This window comes from Cuculus canorus, chromosome 1 (genome assembly GCF_017976375.1).
Source record: "Cuculus canorus isolate bCucCan1 chromosome 1, bCucCan1.pri, whole genome shotgun sequence".
Classification (NCBI taxonomy): Eukaryota; Metazoa; Chordata; class Aves; order Cuculiformes; family Cuculidae; genus Cuculus; species Cuculus canorus.
This window is the reverse complement of record NC_071401.1, coordinates 1,552,706-1,569,151: the sequence shown is the minus strand read 5'-3', so window position 1 is coordinate 1,569,151 and position 16,446 is coordinate 1,552,706. Positions and strand designations below refer to the sequence as shown.

Sequence of the window (16,446 nt, the reverse complement as noted above, 5' to 3'; positions counted from 1 at the left end):
AAGGGAACGGAGCTGTGGAAGGGGCTGGAGAACGTCCGGAGAAGGGAACGGAGCTGAGGAAGGGGCTGGAGAACGTCTGGAGAAGGGAATGGAGCTGAGGAAGGGGCTGGAGAACGTCCGGAGAAGGGAACGGAGCTGTGGAAGGGGCTGGAGAACGTCCGGAGAAGGGAACGGAGCTGAGGAAGGGGCTGGAGAACGTCTGGAGAAGGGAACGGAGCTGAGGAAGGGGGTGGAGAACGTCTGGAGAAGGGAATGGAGCTGAGGAAGGGGGTGGAGAACGTCTGGGGAAGGGAATGGAGCTGAGGAAAGGGCTGGAGAACGTCTGGAGAAGGGAACGGAGCTGAGGAAGGGGCTGGAGAACGTCTGGAGAAGGGAACGGAGCTGAGGAAGGGGCTGGAGAACGTCTGGAGAAGGGAATGGAGCTGAGGAAGGGGCTGGAGAACGTCTGGAGAAGGGAACGGAGCTGAGGAAAGGGCTGGAGAACGTCTGGAGAAGGGAACGGAGCTGAGGAAGGGGGTGGAGAACGTCTGGAGAAGGGAATGGAGCTGAGGAAGGGGGTGGAGAACGTCTGGAGAAGGGAACGGAGCTGAGGAAGGGGCTGGAGAACGTCTGGAGAAGGGAACGGAGCTGAGGAAGGGGGTGGAGAACGTCTGGAGAAGGGAACGGAGCTGAGGAAAGGGGTGGAGAACGTCTGGAGAAGGGAATGGAGCTGAGGAAGGGGCTGGAGAACGTCTGGAGAAGGGAACGGAGCTGAGGAAAGGGCTGGAGAACGTCTGGAGAAGGGAACGGAGCTGAGGAAGGGGCTGGAGAACGTCTGGAGAAGGGAACGGAGCTGAGGAAGGGGGTGGAGAACGTCTGGAGAAGGGAATGGAGCTGCGGAAGGGGGTGGAGAACGTCTGGAGAAGGGAACGGAGCTGAGGAAGGGGCTGGAGAACGTCTGGAGAAGGGAACGGAGCTGAGGAAGGGGGTGGAGAACGTCTGGAGAAGGGAACGGAGCTGAGGAAGGGGCTGGAGAACGTCTGGAGAAGGGAATGGAGCTGAGGAAGGGGGTGGAGAACGTCTGGAGAAGGGAACGGAGCTGAGGAGGGGCTGGAGAACATCTGGAGAAGGGAACGGAGCTGAGGAAGGGGCTGGAGAACGTCTGGAGAAGGGAACGGAGCTGAGGAAGGGGGTGGAGAACGTCTGGAGAAGGGAACGGAGCTGAGGAAGGGGCTGGAGAATGTCTGGAGAAGGGAATGGAGCTGAGGAAGGGGCTGGAGAACATCCGGAGAAGGGAACGGAGCTGAGGAAAGGGCTGGAGAACGTCCGGAGAAGGGAATGGAGCTGAGGAAGGGGCTGGAGAACATCCGGAGAAGGGAACGGAGCTGAGGAAGGGGCTGGAGAACATCCGGAGAAGGGAACGGAGCTGAGGAAGGGGCTGGAGAACGTCTGGAGAAGGGAACGGAGCTGAGGAAGGGGCTGGAGAACGTCTGGAGAAGGGAACGGAGCTGAGGAAGGGGCTGGAGAACATCCGGAGAAGGGAATGGAGCTGAGGAAGGGGCTGGAGAACGTCTGGAGAAGGGAACGGAGCTGAGGAAGGGGGTGGAGAACGTCTGGAGAAGGGAATGGAGCTGAGGAAGGGGGTGGAGAACGTCTGGAGAAGGGAATGGAGCTGAGGAAGGGGCTGGAGAACGTCCGGAGAAGGGAACGGAGCTGAGGAAGGGGCTGGAGAACGTCCGGAGAAGGGAATGGAGCTGAGGAAGGGGCTGGAGAACGTCTGGAGAAGGGAATGGAGCTGAGGAAGGGGCTGGAGAAGGTCTGGAGAAGGGAACGGAGCTGAGGAAGGGGCTGGAGAACGTCTGGAGAAGGGAATGGAGCTGAGGAAGGGGCTGGAGAACGTCCGGAGAAGGGAACGGAGCTGTGGAAGGGGCTGGAGAACGTCCGGAGAAGGGAACGGAGCTGAGGAAGGGGCTGGAGAACGTCTGGAGAAGAGAACGGAGCTGAGGAAGGGGGTGGAGAACATCCGGAGAAGGGAATGGAGCTGAGGAAGGGGCTGGAGAACGTCTGGAGAAGGGAACGGAGCTGAGGAAGGGGGTGGAGAACGTCTGGAGAAGGGAATGGAGCTGAGGAAGGGGCTGGAGAACATCCGGAGAAGGGAATGGAGCTGAGGAAGGGGCTGGAGAACGTCTGGAGAAGGGAACGGAGCTGAGGAAGGGGGTGTAGAACGTCTGGAGAAGGGAATGGAGCTGAGGAAGGGGCTGGAGAACGTCTGGAGAAGGGAACGGAGCTGAGGAAGGGGGTGGAGAACGTCTGGAGAAGGGAACGGAGCTGAGGAAGGGGGTGGAGAACGTCTGGAGAAGGGAATGGAGCTGAGGAAGGGGGTGGAGAACGTCTGGAGAAGGGAACGGAGCTGAGGAAAGGGCTGGAGAACGTCTGGAGAAGGGAACGGAGCTGAGGAAGGGGGTGGAGAACGTCTGGAGAAGGGAATGGAGCTGAGGAAGGGGGTGGAGAACGTCTGGAGAAGGGAACGGAGCTGAGGAAGGGGCTGGAGAACGTCTGGAGAAGGGAACGGAGCTGAGGAAGGGGGTGGAGAACGTCTGGAGAAGGGAACGGAGCTGAGGAAAGGGGTGGAGAACGTCTGGAGAAGGGAACGGAGCTGAGGAAGGGGCTGGAGAACGTCTGGAGAAGGGAACGGAGCTGAGGAAAGGGCTGGAGAAGGTCTGGAGAAGGGAACGGAGCTGAGGAAGGGGCTGGAGAACGTCTGGAGAAGGGAACGGAGCTGAGGAAGGGGGTGGAGAACGTCTGGAGAAGGGAATGGAGCTGAGGAAGGGGGTGGAGAACGTCTGGAGAAGGGAATGGAGCTGAGGAAGGGGCTGGAGAACGTCTGGAGAAGGGAATGGAGCTGAGGAAGGGGCTGGAGAACGTCTGGAGAAGGGAACGGAGCTGAGGAAGGGGCTGGAGAACGTCTGGAGAAGGGAACGGAGCTGAGGAAGGGGCTGGAGAACGTCTGGAGAAGGGAACGGAGCTGAGGAAGGGGGTGGAGAACGTCTGGAGAAGGGAACGGAGCTGAGGAAGGGGGTGGAGAACGTCTGGAGAAGGGAATGGAGCTGAGGAAGGGGGTGGAGAACATCCGGAGAAGGGAACGGAGCTGAGGAAAGGGCTGGAGAACGTCCGGAGAAGGGAACGGAGCTGAGGAAGGGGGTGGAGAACGTCCGGATAAGGGAACGGAGCTGAGGAAAGGGGTGGAGAACGTCTGGAGAAGGGAATGGAGCTGAGGAAGGGGCTGGAGAACGTCTGGAGAAGGGAACAGGACTGAGGAAAGGGCTGGAGAACGTCTGGAGAAGGGAACGGAGCTGAGGAAGGGGCTGGAGAACGTCTGGAGAAGGGAACGGAGCTGAGGAAGGGGGTGGAGAACATCCGGAGAAGGGAACGGAGCTGAGGAAAGGGCTGGAGAACGTCTGGAGAAGGGAACGGAGCTGAGGAAAGGGCTGGAGAACGTCTGGAGAAGGGAAGGGAGCTGAGGAAGGGGCTGGAGAACGTCTGGAGAAGGGAACGGAGCTGAGGAAGGGGCTGGAGAACGTCTGGAGAAGGGAACGGAGCTGAGGAAGGGGGTGGAGAACGTCTGGAGAAGGGAATGGAGCTGAGGAAGGGGGTGGAGAACGTCTGGGGAAGGGAATGGAGCTGAGGAAGGGGCTGGAGAACGTCTGGAGAAGGGAATGGAGCTGAGGAAAGGGCTGGAGAACGTCTGGAGAAGGGAACGGAGCTGAGGAAGGGGGTGGAGAACGTCTGGAGAAGGGAACGGAGCTGAGGAAGGGGGAGGAGAACGTCTGGAGAAGGGAATGGAGCTGAGGAAGGGGCTGGAGAACGTCTGGAGAAGGGAATGGAGCTGAGGAAGGGGCTGGAGAACGTCTGGAGAAGGGAACAGAGCTGAGGAAGGGGGTGGAGAACGTCTGGAGAAGGGAACGGAGCTGAGGAAGGGGGTGGAGAACGTCTGGAGAAGGGAACGGAGCTGAGGAAGGGGGAGGAGAACGTCTGGAGAAGGGAACGGAGCTGAGGAAGGGGCTGGAGAACGTCTGGAGAAGGGAACGGAGCTGAGGAAGGGGGTGGAGAACATCTGGAGAAGGGAACGGAGCTGAGGAAAGGGCTGGAGAACGTCTGGAGAAGGGAACGGAGCTGAGGAAGGGGCTGGAGAACATCTGGAGAAGGGAACGGAGCTGAGGAAAGGGCTGGAGAATGTCTGGAGAAGGGAACGGAGCTGAGGAAGGGGGTGGAGAACATCTGGAGAAGGGAATGGAGCTGAGGAAGGGGGTGGAGAACATCTGGAGAAGGGAACGGAGCTGAAGAAGGGGGTGGAGAACGTCTGGAGAAGGGAACGGAGCTGAGGAAGGGGGTGGAGAATGTCTGGAGAAGGGAACGGAGCTGAAGAAGGGGGTGGAGAACGTCTGGAGAAGGGAATGGAGCTGAGGAAGGGGCTGGAGAACGTCTGGAGAAGGGAATGGAGCTGAGGAAGGGGCTGGAGAACGTCTGGAGAAGGGAACGGAGCTGAGGAAGGGGGTGGAGAATGTCTGGAGAAGGGAACGGAGCTGAGGAAGGGGCTGGAGAACGTCTGGAGAAGGGAACGGAGCTGAGGAAGGGGGTGGAGAACGTCTGGAGAAGGGAACGGAGCTGAGGAAGGGGCTGGAGAACGTCTGGAGAAGGGAACGGAGCTGAGGAAGGGGCTGGAGAACGTCTGGAGAAGGGAACGGAGCTGAGGAAGGGGGTGGAGAACGTCTGGAGAAGGGAACGGAGCTGAGGAAGGGGCTGGAGAACGTCTGGAGAAGGGAACGGAGCTGAGGAAGGGGCTGGAGAACGTCTGGAGAAGGGAACGGAGCTGAGGAAAGGGCTGGAGAACGTCCGGAGAAGGGAATGGAGCTGAGGAAGGGGCTGGAGAACGTCTGGAGAAGGGAATGGAGCTGAGGAAGGGGCTGGAGAACGTCTGGAGAAGGGAACGGAGCTGAGGAAAGGGCTGGAGAACGTCTGGAGAAGGGAACGGAGCTGAGGAAGGGGGTGGAGAACGTCTGGAGAAGGGAACGGAGCTGAGGAAGGGGCTGGAGAACGTCTGGAGAAGGGAATGGAGCTGAGGAAGGGGCTGGAGAACGTCCGGAGAAGGGAACGGAGCTGTGGAAGGGGCTGGAGAACGTCCGGAGAAGGGAACGGAGCTGAGGAAGGGGGTGGAGAACGTCTGGAGAAGAGAACGGAGCTGAGGAAGGGGGTGGAGAACATCCGGAGAAGGGAATGGAGCTGAGGAAGGGGCTGGAGAACGTCTGGAGAAGGGAACGGAGCTGAGGAAGGGGGTGGAGAACATCCGGAGAAGGGAATGGAGCTGAGGAAGGGGCTGGAGAACATCCGGAGAAGGGAATGGAGCTGAGGAAGGGGCTGGAGAACGTCTGGAGAAGGGAACGGAGCTGAGGAAGGGGGTGTAGAACGTCTGGAGAAGGGAATGGAGCTGAGGAAGGGGGTGGAGAACGTCTGGGGAAGGGAATGGAGCTGAGGAAAGGGCTGGAGAACGTCTGGAGAAGGGAACGGAGCTGAGGAAGGGGCTGGAGAACGTCTGGAGAAGGGAACGGAGCTGAGGAAGGGGGTGGAGAACGTCTGGAGAAGGGAATGGAGCTGAGGAAGGGGGTGGAGAACGTCTGGAGAAGGGAACGGAGCTGAGGAAAGGGCTGGAGAACGTCTGGAGAAGGGAACGGAGCTGAGGAAAGGGCTGGAGAACGTCTGGAGAAGGGAACGGAGCTGAGGAAGGGGGTGGAGAACGTCTGGAGAAGGGAATGGAGCTGAGGAAGGGGGTGGAGAACGTCTGGAGAAGGGAACGGAGCTGAGGAAGGGGCTGGAGAACGTCTGGAGAAGGGAACGGAGCTGAGGAAGGGGGTGGAGAACGTCTGGAGAAGGGAACGGAGCTGAGGAAAGGGGTGGAGAACGTCTGGAGAAGGGAACGGAGCTGAGGAAGGGGCTGGAGAACGTCTGGAGAAGGGAACGGAGCTGAGGAAAGGGCTGGAGAAGGTCTGGAGAAGGGAACGGAGCTGAGGAAGGGGCTGGAGAACGTCTGGAGAAGGGAACGGAGCTGAGGAAGGGGGTGGAGAACGTCTGGAGAAGGGAATGGAGCTGAGGAAGGGGGTGGAGAACGTCTGGAGAAGGGAATGGAGCTGAGGAAGGGGCTGGAGAACGTCTGGAGAAGGGAATGGAGCTGAGGAAGGGGCTGGAGAACGTCTGGAGAAGGGAACGGAGCTGAGGAAGGGGCTGGAGAACGTCTGGAGAAGGGAACGGAGCTGAGGAAGGGGCTGGAGAACGTCTGGAGAAGGGAACGGAGCTGAGGAAGGGGGTGGAGAACGTCTGGAGAAGGGAACGGAGCTGAGGAAGGGGGTGGAGAACGTCTGGAGAAGGGAATGGAGCTGAGGAAGGGGGTGGAGAACATCCGGAGAAGGGAACGGAGCTGAGGAAAGGGCTGGAGAACGTCCGGAGAAGGGAACGGAGCTGAGGAAGGGGGTGGAGAACGTCCGGATAAGGGAACGGAGCTGAGGAAAGGGGTGGAGAACGTCTGGAGAAGGGAATGGAGCTGAGGAAGGGGCTGGAGAACGTCTGGAGAAGGGAACAGGACTGAGGAAAGGGCTGGAGAACGTCTGGAGAAGGGAACGGAGCTGAGGAAGGGGCTGGAGAACGTCTGGAGAAGGGAACGGAGCTGAGGAAGGGGGTGGAGAACATCCGGAGAAGGGAACGGAGCTGAGGAAAGGGCTGGAGAACGTCTGGAGAAGGGAACGGAGCTGAGGAAAGGGCTGGAGAACGTCTGGAGAAGGGAACGGAGCTGAGGAAGGGGCTGGAGAACGTCTGGAGAAGGGAACGGAGCTGAGGAAGGGGCTGGAGAACGTCTGGAGAAGGGAACGGAACTGAGGAAGGGGGTGGAGAACGTCTGGAGAAGGGAACGGAGCTGAGGAAAGGGCTGGAGAACGTCTGGAGAAGGGAATGGAGCTGAGGAAGGGGGTGGAGAACGTCTGGGGAAGGGAATGGAGCTGAGGAAAGGGCTGGAGAACGTCTGGAGAAGGGAACGGAGCTGAGGAAGGGGCTGGAGAACGTCTGGAGAAGGGAATGGAGCTGAGGAAAGGGCTGGAGAACGTCTGGAGAAGGGAACGGAGCTGAGGAAGGGGGTGGAGAACGTCTGGAGAAGGGAACGGAGCTGAGGAAGGGGGTGGAGAACGTCTGGAGAAGGGAACAGAGCTGAGGAAGGGGGTGGAGAATGTCTGGAGAAGGGAAGGGAGCTGAGGAAGGGGCTGGAGAACGTCTGGAGAAGGGAACGGAGCTGAGGAAGGGGGTGGAGAACGTCTGGAGAAGGGAACGGAGCTGAGGAAGGGGCTGGAGAACGTCTGGAGAAGGGAATGGAGCTGAGGAAGGGGGAGGAGAACGTCTGGAGAAGGGAACGGAGCTGAGGAAGGGGCTGGAGAACGTCTGGAGAAGGGAACGGAGCTGAGGAAGGGGCTGGAGAACATCTGGAGAAGGGAACGGAGCTGAGGAAAGGGCTGGAGAATGTCTGGAGAAGGGAACGGAGCTGAGGAAGGGGGTGGAGAACATCTGGAGAAGGGAATGGAGCTGAGGAAGGGGGTGGAGAACATCTGGAGAAGGGAACGGAGCTGAAGAAGGGGGTGGAGAACGTCTGGAGAAGGGAACAGAGCTGAGGAAGGGGGTGGAGAATGTCTGGAGAAGGGAACGGAGCTGAAGAAGGGGGTGGAGAACGTCTGGAGAAGGGAACAGAGCTGAGGAAGGGGGTGGAGAATGTCTGGAGAAGGGAACGGAGCTGAGGAAGGGGGTGGAGAACGTCTGGAGAAGGGAACGGAGCTGAGGAAGGGGGTGGAGAACGTCTGGAGAAGGGAACGGAGCTGAGGAAGGGGCTGGAGAACGTCTGGAGAAGGGAACGGAGCTGAGGAAGGGGCTGGAGAACGTCTGGAGAAGGGAACGGAGCTGAGGAAGGGGGTGGAGAACGTCTGGAGAAGGGAACGGAGCTGAGGAAGGGGCTGGAGAACGTCTGGAGAAGGGAACGGAGCTGAGGAAGGGGCTGGAGAACGTCTGGAGAAGGGAACGGAGCTGAGGAAGGGGCTGGAGAACGTCTGGAGAAGGGAACGGAGCTGAGGAAGGGGCTGGAGAACGTCTGGAGAAGGGAACGGAGCTGAGGAAGGGGCTGGAGAAGGTCTGGAGAAGGGAACGGAGCTGAGGAAGGGGCTGGAGAACGTCTGGAGAAGGGAACGGAGCTGAGGAAGGGGCTGGAGAAGGTCTGGAGAAGGGAACGGAGCTGAGGAAGGGGCTGGAGAACGTCTGGAGAAGGGAACGGAGCTGAGGAAAGGGCTGGAGAACGTCCGGAGAAGGGAATGGAGCTGAGGAAGGGGCTGGAGAACGTCTGGAGAAGGGAATGGAGCTGAGGAAGGGGCTGGAGAACGTCTGGAGAAGGGAACGGAGCTGAGGAAAGGGCTGGAGAACGTCTGGAGAAGGGAACGGAGCTGAGGAAGGGGGTGGAGAACGTCTGGAGAAGGGAACGGAGCTGAGGAAGGGGCTGGAGAACGTCTGGAGAAGGGAATGGAGCTGAGGAAAGGGCTGGAGAACGTCTGGAGAAGGGAACGGAGCTGAGGAAGGGGGAGGAGAACGTCTGGAGAAGGGAATGGAGCTGAGGAAGGGGCTGGAGAACGTCTGGAGAAGGGAATGGAGCTGAGGAAGGGGCTGGAGAACGTCTGGAGAAGGGAACAGAGCTGAGGAAGGGGGTGGAGAACGTCTGGAGAAGGGAACGGAGCTGAGGAAGGGGGTGGAGAACGTCTGGAGAAGGGAACGGAGCTGAGGAAGGGGGAGGAGAACGTCTGGAGAAGGGAACGGAGCTGAGGAAGGGGCTGGAGAACGTCTGGAGAAGGGAACGGAGCTGAGGAAGGGGCTGGAGAACATCCGGAGAAGGGAACGGAGCTGAGGAAAGGGCTGGAGAATGTCTGGAGAAGGGAACGGAGCTGAGGAAGGGGGTGGAGAACATCTGGAGAAGGGAATGGAGCTGAGGAAGGGGGTGGAGAACATCTGGAGAAGGGAACGGAGCTGAAGAAGGGGGTGGAGAACGTCTGGAGAAGGGAACAGAGCTGAGGAAGGGGGTGGAGAATGTCTGGAGAAGGGAACGGAGCTGAAGAAGGGGGTGGAGAACGTCTGGAGAAGGGAACAGAGCTGAGGAAGGGGGTGGAGAATGTCTGGAGAAGGGAAGGGAGCTGAGGAAGGGGCTGGAGAACGTCTGGAGAAGGGAATGGAGCTGAGGAAGGGGCTGGAGAACGTCTGGAGAAGGGAACGGAGCTGAGGAAGGGGGTGGAGAACGTCTGGAGAAGGGAACGGAGCTGAGGAAGGGGCTGGAGAACGTCTGGAGAAGGGAACGGAGCTGAGGAAGGGGCTGGAGAACATCTGGAGAAGGGAATGGAGCTGAGGAAGGGGCTGGAGAACGTCTGGAGAAGGGAACGGAGCTGAGGAAGGGGCTGGAGAACGTCTGGAGAAGGGAATGGAGCTGAGGAAGGGGCTGGAGAAGGTCTGGAGAAGGGAACGGAGCTGAGGAAGGGGCTGGAGAACGTCTGGAGAAGGGAACGGAGCTGAGGAAGGGGCTGGAGAAGGTCTGGAGAAGGGAACGGAGCTGAGGAAGGGGCTGGAGAACGTCTGGAGAAGGGAACGGAGCTGAGGAAAGGGCTGGAGAACGTCCGGAGAAGGGAATGGAGCTGAGGAAGGGGCTGGAGAACGTCTGGAGAAGGGAATGGAGCTGAGGAAGGGGCTGGAGAACGTCTGGAGAAGGGAACGGAGCTGAGGAAAGGGCTGGAGAACGTCTGGAGAAGGGAACGGAGCTGAGGAAGGGGGTGGAGAAGGTCTGGAGAAGGGAACGGAGCTGAGGAAAGGGCTGGAGAACGTCCGGAGAAGGGAATGGAGCTGAGGAAGGGGCTGGAGAACGTCCGAAGAAGGGAATGGAGCTGAGGAAGGGGCTGGAGAACGTCCGGAGAAGGGAATGGAGCTGAGGAAGGGGCTGGAGAACGTCTGGAGAAGGGAACGGAGCTGAGGAAGGGGCTGGAGAACGTCTGGAGAAGGGAACGGAGCTGAGGAAGGGGGTGGAGAAGGTCTGGAGAAGGGAACGGAGCTGAGGAAAGGGCTGGAGAACGTCCGGAGAAGGGAATGGAGCTGAGGAAGGGGCTGGAGAACGTCCGAAGAAGGGAATGGAGCTGAGGAAGGGGCTGGAGAACGTCCGGAGAAGGGAATGGAGCTGAGGAAGGGGCTGGAGAACGTCTGGAGAAGGGAACGGAGCTGAGGAAAGGGCTGGAGAACGTCTGGAGAACGGAACGGAGCTGAGGAAGGGGCTGGAGTACGTCTGGAGAAGGGAACGGAGCTGAGGAAAGGGCTGGAGAACGTCTGGAGAAGGGAACGGAGCTGAGGAAGGGGCTGGAGAACGTCTGGAGAAGGGAACGGAGCTGAGGAAGGGGCTGGAGAACGTCTGGAGAAGGGAACGGAGCTGAGGAAGGGGCTGGAGAACGTCTGGAGAAGGGAACGGAGCTGAGGAAGGGGCTGGAGAACGTCTGGAGAAGGGAACGGAGCTGAGGAAGGGGCTGGAGAACGTCTGGAGAAGGGAACGGAGCTGAGGAAAGGGCTGGAGAACGTCCGGAGAAGGGAACGGAGCTGAGGAAGGGGCTGGAGAACGTCTGGAGAAGGGAATGGAGCTGAGGAAGGGGCTGGAGAACGTCTGGAGAAGGGAACGGAGCTGAGGAAGGGGCTGGAGAACATCCGGAGAAGGGAACGGAGCTGAGGAAGGGGCTGGAGAACGTCTGGAGAAGGGAATGGAGCTGAGGAAGGGGCTGGAGAACGCTCCGAAAGACACAGCGGGCACTGCTCCATGGGATCAACCGTGGTTCATCTTCACGCTTTCTCCTTCCCACCACGGGGAACGAACGCCTGGAGGAGTATCCGACAGATCCAGGAGGTGCCTCTTTGCGCAGGTGACGGCAGATAGCGATCTCCGGAGGTCGTTTCCCATTCCCGCTCCGTATCCGGAGGGTGTTTGTACTCCCAATAAAGGCATCGCTCTCACATTCAGAGCCACCGGGGGTTGAAACCGTTCATCTGTAGAAGGTGCCTGAAGGAGAAATCCACACCGCGGCTCCATCTGTGCTTCCAGGTGCAACGGGAACACATCCATACCTTCGGATTGAAGCTGTCGGCTTCAGCTCCGGCTTCTCCAGACTCAGTCTGAGCTCAGTGCCGGGAAAAGTCATGGAAGAGGTGATGTTGAGTGCCATCACGAAGCACATGGAAGAGAACCGGGTGATGAGGGGTAATCAACGTGGGTTTACGGAAGGGAGATCTTCCGGATGGCCTTCCAGGATGGAATGACGCCACTCCTGGATGGGGGAAAGGCTGTGGATGGAGTCTTCTTGGACTTCGGGAAAGCCCTTTGACAGAGTTTCTCACAGTATTCTCCTCCGGAAACTGTCACCTCCGACCTGGACGGGCGCACACTCTCCGGGGTGGAAAACCGCTGGGATGGCCCAGAGAGTGGTGGACAATGGAGTTCACTCCAGCGGGAGGTGGGGGCCAAGAGGGGTTCCTCAGGGCTCCGTACGGGTCCGGCTCTGTCCAAGGGCGTTATCCATGACCGGGATGAAGGCATTGAGTGCACCCTCAGCGAGTTTGCGGATGACACTACGCTGGGAGGAAGCGTGGACCTCCTGGAGGGTTTTGAGGTTCTCCAAAGGGATCTGAACAGGATGGGATGGATGGGATGAGGTTCAACGAGGCCAAATGCCGGATCCTCCCTTCGGGGCATAAAAACCTTCTGCAGTGCTCCAGACTGGGGGAAGAGTGGCCGGAGAGCCGCACGGAGGAGAAGGACCTGGGGGTGATGGTGGACAAGCAACGGACCACGAGCCTCCGGTGTGTCCAGGGGGGCCAAGAAGGCCAACGGCATCTTGGCTTGGATCAGGAACGGTGGGACCAGCAGGGCCAGGGAGGGGATTCTCCCTCTGCACTCGGCACTGGTGAGGCCACACCTTCAGTACTGAGTTCAGTTCTGGACCCCTCACCACCAGAAGGACGTTGAGGCTCCGGAGAGTGTCCAGAGAAGAGCAACGGAGCCGGAGAGGGGCTGGAGAACGTCTGACGAGGAGCGGCTGAGAGAGCTTTGAGAAGAGGAGGCGGAGGGGAGACCTCAGTGCTCTCCAACTGCCGGGAAGGAGGTTGTGGAGAGGACGGAGAGGGGCTCTGCTCCCAAGGGACAGAGGACAGGACAAGGGGGAATGGCCTCGAGCTCCACCAGGAGACGTTCAGGCTGGACATGGGGAAAACATTCTTCATGGAAAGAGTCATCGGGCACTGGAAGAGCTGCCCAGGGAGGGGGTGGAGGCGCCTTCCCTGGAGGTGTTTGAGGAAAGGGTGGATGAAGTCCTTAAGGACACAGTTTAGGGAGTGTTAGGAACGGTTGGACTCAATGATCCAATGGGTCCTTTCCAACCTGGTGATTCCATGATTCCATGATATGATTCTATGGTTTAAGGGAGCATTAGGAATGGTTGGATTCGATGATCTGGTGGGTCCTTTCCAACCTGATGATTCCATGATTCTATGATATGATTCTATGGTTTAAGGGAGTGTTAGGAAGGGTTGGACTCGAAGATCCAATGGGTCCTTTCCAACCTGGTGATTCTATGGATGATTCTATGGTTTAAGGGAGCGTTTGGAACGGTTGGACGTGATGATCCAATGGGTCCTTTCCAACCTGGTGATTCCATGATATGATTCCATGGTTTAAGGGAGTGTTTGGAACGGTTGGACGTGATGATCCAATGGGTCCTTTCCAACCTGGTGATTCCATGATATGATTCCATGGTTTAAGGGAGTGTTTGGAACGGTTGGACGTGATGATCCAATGGGTCCTTTCCAACCTGGTGATTCCATGATATGATTCCATGGTTTAAGGGAGTGTTTGGAACGGTTGGACGTGATGATCCAATGGGTCCTTTCCAACCTGGTGATTCCATGATATGATTCCATGGTTTAAGGGAGTGTTTGGAACGGTTGGACGTGATGATCCAATGGGTCCTTTCCAACCTGGTGATTCCATGACTCTATGATTTACGGGAGCGTTAGGAATGGTTGGACTCGATGATCCAATGGGTCCTTTCCAACCTGGTGATTCCATGACTCTATGATTTAAGGGAGCGTTAGGAATGGTCGGACGCGATGATCCAATGGGTCCTTTCCAACCTGGTGATTCTCTCATTCTCCACATTCCATGAGGAGCCACATTGAAGCTCAGCAGAGATGGAGCAAACCTTCACTTGGATCTCACCGTCTCCCCTCCGGGAGTTTCAAGGAATCCTTCCACTGCCATAAAGTCGCTTCCCGATCTTCCAAGAGCGCCACGGAAGGACGCGCTCCACTTATTCCCGAATTTTCTTGTCCAGGGAGGTGGTGGAGTCGCCTTCCCTGGAGGTGTTTGAGGAACGGGTGGATGAAGTCCTTAAGGACACAGTTTAGGGAGCGTTAGGAATGGTTGGACTCGATGATCCAATGGGTCCTTTCCAACCTGGTGATTCCATGATTCCATGAAAGAGGGTTCTCCGTGGAGCCGGAGCACAGCTTGACTCCATCTCCACATCCACACGGATGTTCTCATCCTTCTTCCCCGTTTCCTCCTACTTCTCCTCAAGCAGCCAAAAAAAGTTAAGGACTTACTTGTTGGTGTTGGAAGAGGACGCGATCCTCTGGAGCTCCAGGAAGCGCACTTCCCGCTTGTGGGAGAGGAGCGGAGAGTGTTCCTCGGAACTGCTGCCGCCGGATGAAGGCAGCGGCGCTGGAAAACGAAGGAGAAGGCAGTTGTGATGGTTTCGTTCCATCAGAGGGTTTCACAGGGGCTTCCCCTGATCTGGAGGAACCTCAAGGGTGAAGTTCTACGCTTGGGTTGGGACAATTCCCTGCTTTCAATCCAGGATTTGGAGGAGATGATGCGATGGAGAACAACCCCTGAGGAGAAGGACTTTGTGGTGGTGGTCCATGAGGAGCTCCACAACGTCAGCTCAGAGCCCAAAACCCAACCGTGTCCTGAGCTGCGTCGGAAGAAACGCATCCAGAAGGGATAGAGGGGATTCCACCCCTTCTGCTCCGCTCTGGAGAGACCTCATCCGGAGGATCGGGGCCACTTCTGGAATCCTCAACGTTAAGAAGGAGATGGAGCTGTTGGAACGGGTCCAGAGGAGGCTCCAAAGATGATGTGAGGGTTGAAGAACCTTCTGGGCGAGGACAAGCGGAGAGAGTTGGGGTTGATCAACCTGGAGAAGGCTCCGAGGAGACCTCAGAGTGACCTTCCAGGACCTGAAGGGGCTCCAAGAAAGCTGAGGAGGAACCGTTCATGAAGTCTTGTGGTGATGGGACGAGGTGGAACGCGGACAAACCGGAGAAGAGAAGATTTCCACTGGACTTAAGGAGGGATTTCTTCACCATGAGGTTGATGAGACCCTGGAATGGGTATTCCCGAGGAAGTTGTGGCTGTTCCACCCCTGGAGGTGTTGAAGGCCACGTTGGATGGACCTTCAACACCTCATCCATTGGAACATCTCTGCCCATCACAGAAGGATCCGAACTGGATGATCTTTAAGGTCCTTTCCAACCCTTCTCTGAGTCTAAATCCCAGCAGGAACGGCTCAACCCAACGGAGAAAGGTGGAAAACTTCCTTCCATCCCTGTCCTACCGCCTCCACCGCCCCACCCGGCTACGGGAATCCCACCAAACCGCAGCTCCACAGCTTGTGCCGTCAAATTCCAAGCGGGAAGAACCCGGTTGGAATGAGGCAACCTTGATCTCCAAGAAGAGTTTAGCGGATCCGGAAGCGATGGCGGCTTTTAGAGCTCAACAGCTTCAGCAGTACAAAAAGGGATGAAATCCCATGGATTTCTGTCATGGAAAAAAGCTCATCGGTGCCCATCCGGTGCCGCGGGAGCTGGGAAAGAAGCTTCCAGCACTCGGAATAGCAGCGCTCTACGAGGTTATGGATTCGTTGTCCCACTCCGAGGCGGCATTTGGGCACCACATCAGCGAAGATTATGGAATCATAGAATAGTTTGGGTTGGAAGAGACCTTAAAGATCATCCAATTCCACCTTCTCCCACTGGATCAGGTGCTCAAGGTCCATCCAAGGTGGCCTTCAACACCTCCAGGGGTGGAACAGCCACAACTTCCTCGGGAATACCCATTCCAGGGCCTCATCAACCTCATGGTGAAGAAATTCCTCCTGAAGTCCAGTGGAAATCTTCTCTTCTCCGGTTTGTCCTCGTTCCACCTCATCCCATCACCACAAGACTTCATGAACGGTTCCTCCTCAGCTTTCTTGGAGCCCTTCAGGTCCTGGAAGGTCACTTTAAGGTCTCCTCGGAGCCTTCTCCAGGTTGAACAACTCCAACTCTCTCCGCCTGTCCTCATCCAGAAGGTTCTTCAACCCTCACATCATCTTTGGAGCCTCCTCTGTCCGCGTTCCAACACCTCCATCTCCTTCTTCTCTTGAGGATTCCAGACCTGGATTCAATCCTCCAGATGAGGTCTCACAAGAGGTCTCCTGTGCTGTTCCCGGTGTGCCGGAGAGGAGGAAAACATTCCCGGTGGTTCCTATTCCAAGCCCGTGACCCGGGTTGGAGCCACGGCACGAGGTGGTTGCTCACCTTTCTTCTGCAGAAACATCTCCAAGTTCTCATCCAGACTTTCCTCGTTGTCCAGCACAAACCTCAGGATGGACGCCAGTTCCACCTGGGGGGGAGAAGCCAAAAAGTCAGGAGATGAGGCCATTCCCGGTGTCCCGTGGCCACCAGCTCACCCATTCCGGCCATTCCCGATATCCGGTGGCCACCAGCTCACCCATTCCGGCCATTCCCGGTGTCCCGTGGCCACCAGCTCACCCATTCCGGCCATTCCCGGTATCCGGTGGCCACCAGCTCACCCATTCCGGCCATTCCCAGTGTCCGGTGGCCACCAGCTCACCCATTCCGGCCATTCCCGGTGTCTGGTGGCCACCAGCTCACCCATTCCGGCCATTCCCGGTGTCCGGTGGCCACCAGCTCACCCATTCCGGCCATTCCCGATATCCGGTGGCCACCAGCTCACCCATTCTGGCCATTCCCGGTGTCCCGTGGCCACCAGCTCACCCATTCCGGCCATTCCCGATATCCAGTGGCCACCAGCTCACCCATTCCGGCCATTCCCGGTATCCGGTGGCCACCAGCTCACCCATTCCGGCCATTCCCAGTGTCCCGTGGCCACCAGCTCACCCATTCCGGCCATTCCCGGTGTCCCGTGGCCACCAGCTCACCCATTCCGGCCATTCCCAGTGTCCCGTGGCCACCAGCTCACCCATTCCGGCCATTCCCGATGTCCGGTGGCCACCAGCTCACCCATTCCGGCCATTCCCGGTG

General features: G+C 58.2%; 1 protein-coding gene across 1 annotated transcript in view; it reads right to left on the bottom strand.

Moving 5' to 3' along the window:
- NUMA1 (nuclear mitotic apparatus protein 1) overlaps window positions 1–16,446 on the bottom strand; it is a 69,595-nt gene that overhangs the window by 35,512 nt on the left and 17,637 nt on the right. Inside the window, exons 8-9 of the mRNA XM_054067270.1 lie at window positions 15,700–15,784; window positions 13,723–13,840 (exon numbers count right to left, since the gene is read on the bottom strand). Coding sequence (XP_053923245.1) covers window positions 13,723–13,840; window positions 15,700–15,784 — 203 coding nt within the window. The remainder of the gene's footprint in view (window positions 1–13,722; window positions 13,841–15,699; window positions 15,785–16,446) is intronic.